Genomic DNA, 7,500 nt, shown 5'->3' on the forward strand with positions numbered 1-7,500 from the left:
ATATTTATTTTAATGTTGTTACTGCTCTTGAAATATTTTATTTGTCCTTGTTTCCTTTCCTCACTGGGCTATTTTCCTTGTTGGAGACCCTGGGCTTATATCATCCTTCTTTTCCAACAAGGAGTGTAGCTTAGCTAATAATAATAATAATAATAATAATAATAATAATAATAATAATAATAATAAATCGCATTGAATGGACGAGGACGTGAAGAAAGGAATAATTGTAATCTTTAAAAGATAATTTTCATGATTATGGCTACTTAAATGGTTTAAGCCGCAATGGTTTTGTTCATGATTTTATTCTTCTTTTTATTTTTAATAGGCTACATATGCAACAGTGATCATAAGACTCAAGTGAAAATGAACGTTTGTTAATTAAGAATTCGTTGCTGAAAACATATTCTTTAGGCACTCATAATCACTTACTTAACCATTATGTTCCTCAATAATTATCTATTAGATCTATTTCGAACATAAAACCACCTTCGATATTAAAGCATATGAGTTGTGGTGGCCTGTGTGGTAACGTCCCTGGCTGCTGATCGCCAGTCTGACGTTCGAGTTCCGCTCAAACTCGTTAGTTCTTTTGGGCACTGCAACCTCACCATTCTTGTGAGCTAAGGATGGTGGTCATGGGGAAGCTTATAGGTATATCTGCTGAGTTAACAGCAGCCATTGCCTGGCCCTCTTTGGTTCTAGCTTGGGTGGAGAGGGGACTTAGGAGCTGATCACATGTATATATGGTCAGTCTCTATGACGTTGTCCTGCTCGATAGGGCAATGTCACTGTCCCTTGTCCCTGCCATTCATGAACGGATTTTAAACCTTTAAATATGAAAAGTTTAGGCGGTGAAGTAAAGGAAAATACGTTAGACGTGATTACATGCAAAAAAGAATTATTACCTCATAAACATTGATACACATAAAAGTATCACCGCAGCCCTAATCAAAATTTAATCAACTGAGAAGCCTAAAAACATTATAATAACTTCTCTTAAAGCGGGTTTACACGCTCGAACGGTTCGTCGAACACAGTTCGACAGACCAGTGTTTGAAGTGATGTTCGAACGTGTGAACGGGGTATTTGGTTGTTGTCGAACGGTTCGAAGAACGTTAGTTCTCGCCTGCCTTTTGTGGGCGGGGCTTATTTGTCTACAATCCTTATGCATCTGTGGCTGACTTCACCTCTTCGAACCGTTTGACAAGCAAGTTCGAGAACCGAGTTCAACGAACCGTTTGACCGTGTAAACCCCACCCCGCTATATATATGAAAGTTTTCCTTGAGAAGTATTCTGTATCCTACCACTCTGCATTCCCTCACAGGATGACGTGGCAGCAGCGGTGCGTGGTGTTTGTGCTGTGGATGCTGAGCACGGGCGCCCTTTGCGACCAACCGCGGGTGGAAACACCGTCAGGAACTTTTTTGGGCGGTACCCATGTGTCCAAGAGGCAAGGGAGAACTATCTACACCTTTACGGGTATCCCTTTCGCTAAACCACCTGTTGATGGACTTCGGTTCTCAGTACGTTGAATGTAGAATGTGACGGTATTCATTTAAGCATACCTGTGAAATAATCTGTTCCAATTTTAATTTAACTGTCTTGACTACTTAGACTGAATTACTCATTTATCTAAAGAAAAAAATATTAATTTCTTCCAAAACGCAATTAAGTGTACCTGTAAAAGTTCAGCCGAGTGTAAAATATCATTGAAATCTCGTTAGTTTTCCTATTAAATTGTCATTTAACGAACATTCCAACTAGGCCTATGTATAATACTTGTTTTATGCAAGCAGTCCTTGGTTTTATGATGTGAATTAATATGTTCTTTGTATCGTAAATGTTATAGGAGAATAATTTTCCAGTATCAGATTCAGTTCAATGTATTTCCTACACCTCTACAGTATCCTTTGCCGTACGGGGACCACAAGGAAGTATTCAACGCTACAGAAGAGTCCCCTCCGTGTCTACAATGGGACAACTTGAGAGGGCGTGGCGTTGTTGGCAAGGAAGATTGTCTGTACTTAAATATCTTCACGAATAGAGTAAGTATATGATAAAACCTGTGTTGATTAAGATCATTTTGATTTGCATAAAATCCTCATAGATTAAATTTTTGCTAAAATTGCTTTTGTAATCACATCGCCTTTACGAATTTTTTTTTCTTATTTCCTTTTCTCACTGGGCTATTTTTCTCAGTTGGACCCCTTGGGCTTATAGCATCTTGCTTTTCCAATTAGGGTTGTAGCTTAGCTTGTAATAATAATAATAATAATAATAATAATAATAATCTGTCACCCAGGTCCCGCCTCCTCCCGATTACTTCAATACTCAGCCCACCCTCGTGTTCCTCCACGCTGGAACCTGGATGGCTGGAAGCGGCGGCGATGGACTCTTCCAGCCGGACTACCTCCTGGAATCCGACGTCTGTGTCATCACAATCAACCATAGACTTGGACCTTTCGGTAAGAAATGTGCCTTTATTTACAACTTAATAAATAAATGTAATGATTAAATATAAATTTATTCATGCGAATGGGATTTGGTCCATATTAGTAATACTAAATTTGCAAGTTCAAAATACCCGTGCATCACCTTTACTGTAAAAAAGTCAAAATTTTCCCAAAAATCTATTATGATAAAATATAATACTTTCTTGTTGTTAACGTTGTCCTGGAAAAATATGAACAACAAAGTAAAGTGGAGTCATAATTCAGTGTGTTTGAAGTCGAAGCTGTCATTAAAAAAACTCAGGAGATGGAAAGCCACTGGATACGATGGAATAACTGCCGAGATGATACTGGCCGAAAATAAAGTGACTCCCTGAATACTTACAAGATTATTTTGTAAAATGTGGGATGAAGAGGCAAAACCTGATGAATGGGAGTTAGGAGTGTCGGTGAAAAAAAGGGAGACCTGAATGATTGCAATAATTACATGGGCATCACACTTTCATCAGCTGTCATGAAAATATATAGTTTTTTTTATTCTAAAGAGACTGGAGAGAAAGATTGATGAAAATATGAGAGATGAGAAAGCGGAATTTAGAAAAGGTAGAAGGTGTACTGATCAAATTTTCATTTTAAGACATGCTGTACAGCAATACGTAGAATATAGAAATCCACTTTTTATGGCATTTGTGGATTATGAAAAAGCCTTTGATAGTGTGCACCGGCCAATTTTGTGGAGAGTCCTGCGTTATTATGGAATTCCTCTTAACTATGTAAATTTGATTAAGTCGGTTCATGAGCATAGCAAGTTAATGTTAATTGAGTCTTATCAAGTGAGTTTCCAGTGAACAGCGGAGTACTCCAAGGGAATGTGTTGTCACCTATGTTGTTTATCCTCCTCATGGACTTTGTAAAGTGTAGCACAGTCGGAGATGGTGGAGAAGGATTGGACTGGATTAGTGATAAGAATTTAGCAGACATAGATTATACTGATGATGATGTCCTTAATAGCAGAACACCACAGGATTTGCAATGCTTGCTTACCTCAATGCATTGAATATCCCAGGAGGTTAGGCTCAAGATAAATAGAAGACAGATAGCGCTGATGAGAATGGGGTATGTAATGGAAGAAGAAATATTATTGGAAGAAGAAAGGATTAATGAACTAGAGTTATTTAAATATTTAGGAGCTATGATATCCAATACAGGGTCTTTAGAATTAGAGTTTAGTGAAAGATTGAAAAAAACAAATCAGACAATGGCTAGGGTAAGTAAAATTTAGAAATCAAATCGTCAGAAATTACATATAAAAATCAAACTACATATCAGTTTAGTGAGATCGGTGTTACTGTATGGACATGAGTCATGGTATGGCAATGAAACAATCTCCAATAGATTTAGTAGATTTGAGAAAAGAGCCTCAGAAGGTTATTGGGAGTTAAATGGCAGGACAGGATTAGAAATGAAACTATAATGGAGATTACTCAAGTACCATATGTGGATGAGATCATTATGACGGGTAGATGGAAATGGTTTGGACATGCTCTTTGCACTCCCGAAGAGAGAGTAGTTCACTAAACTTTTAATTTGGCTCCACAAGGCACTAGAAAAGTTGGAAGACCCAGGCTTACATGGCTGTGAAGCGTGAAGTAGATGATGAATGGAGAAGTATTGAATTAAAAGCTCAAGATAGAGACGGCTGGCAAAATCTAACCGAGGCCCTTTGCGTCAATAGGCGTGGGAGGAGATGATGATAATGATGATATATATATATATATATATATATATATATATATATATATATATATATATATATATATTGGAATTCTATGTCTTAAGTTGTCGTAAAAACATTTTCAATTTACGAAACGTACATTCATATACCTAAAATATTTACTCATATATCATGTTTACTCAGGATCAAGTTCAATATATATTTGCTCATTTACTTAGCCAGGCATTTCTAATACATTGGTTTCATAGAAGAAAAAATATTTTCTGGAGTTCATCATACATTTGTCAACAAGTTTCTATGAGGATGAGCTGTGATTGGCTGAAATGAAATGGCGTTCTATGAATGGTTGATTCGGAATGGATGGCTGGTGTAAATAAGAGGAACGAGTGAGGCTTCAGTTTGATGATAAGAAAAAACACCAAATGCAGCATTAAGCTGCTCAGTGCCAAAGTGGCTAAATTTTTTAGTGGCCATTTCAATTTTGTAAGATATTGTTCTCTAACTTTGGCCCTAAAGGTATACTATACATGAACTGGGGAACTAAGAAAAAATATGTTCTTGAAAACAATATGGAAATTTGGCCATCTTTACAGTTTAAAAAATGCAACTTCTAACTGAATCAAATAGGCAAGAAATTTATGATTTTATAATTTTAGTCTTGTTTTGGTTATTGTTTAGCCTCCTATTTACCTTTAGTGTGTACTACATATGTTTACTTTGACTTCATGAAACTTCATTAACAAAATATCCTATATCATTATTGCTGTAATTATTGTTTAACGGACAGTTTCAGTTCCCTTTTTTTTCTTTTTCTTTTTTTTTTGTCTACACATACACTGAATAGTTTAGCCTATTCTCTCCACATTCTCTTCTGTCCTCATACCCCTGACAACACTGAAATTACCAAACAATTCTTCTTCACTCAAGGGGTTAACTACACTGTAATTGTTCAGTGGCTACTTTCCTCTTGGTAAGGGTAGAAGAGACTCTTTAGCTATTATTGTTCTCTGGTCTTGGACAGTGCCATAGCCTCTTTACAATGGTCTTTCACTGTCTTGGGGTAGAGTTCTCTTGCTTGAAGGTACACTCAGGCACACTATTCTATCCTATTTCCCTTCCTCTTGTTTTTTTTCAAGTTTTCATAGTTTATATATTAAATATTTATATCAATGTTATTACTGTCCTTCAAATATTTTGTTTTAATTGTTAATTACTTCTCTTGTAGTTTCCTTATTTCCTTTCTTTATTGGGCTGTCTTCCCTGTCGGGGCCCTCGGGAAATAATAATAATAATAACAATAATAATAATAATAATGTAGTTCCTTGCCAGTTGATTTTACATCTTCTTAAGCTGCGCGTTGGCTGATCTGGTATATATAGACCTTGCGCCAGCCCCTCCTCTCCCGGGTATACCCGACCACCCTCTCTCTTCATTCGCCACAATCAAACCTGTTCATCCCTCTTGATTTTTTTTTTTATTCTCTTACCCTATGGCGAGCGTTTAACGTGAATAGATATTTCTACGGATTATTTGCTTTTCTGTTTATTATTCTTCAATTTCCTTATAGAGTTTCTCAATCTAAACAGCGTTTTCAATCTTTAAATCTTACTGCAAAATTTACCAAAGTCATGTGACAGTGACTTTCAAATCTTCGGGGAACTACAGCAAGGATTTCAAATTCAACAGCCCTACAATAATTTATCTTATAAATTCGATTATTTCCAGTCTTACAATCTAGGAAAACACCATGACTTTGACGTTATTAACTCGTAAACATATGACAACTCAAATGCCCAGAGATTTCCTTATCAAAAGAGGAATTGTTAGTGTAAGTGATTTCAATCGTTCCAATATGGAGTCGAGCTACCACAGACTGGGCCACAAAGCCTGTAGGCCTATGATACAATACATTCTGTCCTCGTAAAAACCGGAGGGGGTGGGAGACTTAATCTGGTCGTAAACACTTTACTTGACTTTTCACACCGCATAAGCTCACCTGAACACACACACAAACACACACACACACACACACACACACATATATATATATATATATATATATATATATATATATATATATATATATATATATATATATATATATATATAGTTTTGTTAAAGTTTTTATAGTTTATAAAGTGATATTTATTTTAATATTGTTGCCCTTCCTAAAATATTTTATTTTTCCTTGCTCCCTTTCCTCACTGAGCTATTTTCCCTGTTGGGGCCTCTGGGCTTATTGCATCCCGCTTTTCCAACTAGGGATGTAGCTTAGCAAGTAATAATAATAATGATAATAATAATACCGTACAGAAAATGCATTGCTTTTATTCAACTACATGCGACTATGAACAGTATTTCCTGAAAACAGTATCGTAAAAGAAAGACGGAATGAAACCTAAGTATCCTCCGCTGTACATAGGAAAAGTAGCCCTCAGGAAATGGGATTTCTTAGGCAAAACAGTTAACACCGTTAAAGGGATTATCGTCAAGCAAGCCCATTTTTGCCTATAAATCAGGATAAGAAGAGACTGCCAGTAAACAGAGTGAATGATCGCTACTTTTTTTTTATAGCTATTTCCCCAATGCATCTTTTTATAGCATTAATTTTATCCTTATTATTTAAACTCTATTTTAGAGCATACTTAGCTATTACGTCATACATATTATTCGAAATCTTATATACTTATAATCTATTACCTAAATGTAATGTTATGTCTCTCTATGCCTGCTCTAAAACCACACATTTGAAAGCATTAAACTCAAAATCATGTACGTGGACTGGCACAGACCATAAACGTACGCAAGTGGAAGGACATTTCTGAGGCCTTTGTTCTGCAGTGGAATACTATACTACTAAATTATTCACTCCCAAATGTCATAGTAAACCTAACCAAATGTACTCATTTTGGAGCTGATGTTATTTGATCAATGATTTTAGAAGTATTTTAACTGTACTTTCTCCTCAATAATGAATTACCCTAGGAATATACTATTGGCGTTCTCTCTCTCTCTCTCTCTCTCTCTCTCTCTCTCTCTCTCTCTCTCTCTCTCTCTCTTTCGTAGTAGTAGTAGTAGTAGTAGTAGTAGTAGTAGTAGTAGTAGTAGTTTCCTGGTTGACACTGTTATTACCAAACACTTTCTCACCCATTTCAGATATATATATATATATATATATATATATATATATATATATATATATACATATATATATATATATATATATATATATAAATATATATATATATATATATATATATATATATACATATATTCCATATCGACCCTAGTCAGCAAACCTTTTGTCCTGCATT

The 7,500-nt window shown here is 35.6% G+C and overlaps 1 protein-coding gene across 1 annotated transcript in view; it reads left to right on the forward strand.

Annotated features, from left to right (window-relative positions):
- The window catches only part of LOC137615776 (esterase 6-like), a 32,022-nt gene that overhangs the window by 1,006 nt on the left and 23,516 nt on the right, over nucleotides 1-7,500 (forward strand). Inside the window, exons 2-4 of the mRNA XM_068345468.1 lie at nucleotides 1,326-1,524; nucleotides 1,906-2,046; nucleotides 2,304-2,466. Coding sequence (XP_068201569.1) covers nucleotides 1,326-1,524; nucleotides 1,906-2,046; nucleotides 2,304-2,466 — 503 coding nt within the window. The remainder of the gene's footprint in view (nucleotides 1-1,325; nucleotides 1,525-1,905; nucleotides 2,047-2,303; nucleotides 2,467-7,500) is intronic.

Source organism: Palaemon carinicauda, chromosome 22 (genome assembly GCF_036898095.1).
Source record: "Palaemon carinicauda isolate YSFRI2023 chromosome 22, ASM3689809v2, whole genome shotgun sequence".
In the NCBI taxonomy this organism is placed as follows: Eukaryota; Metazoa; Arthropoda; class Malacostraca; order Decapoda; family Palaemonidae; genus Palaemon; species Palaemon carinicauda.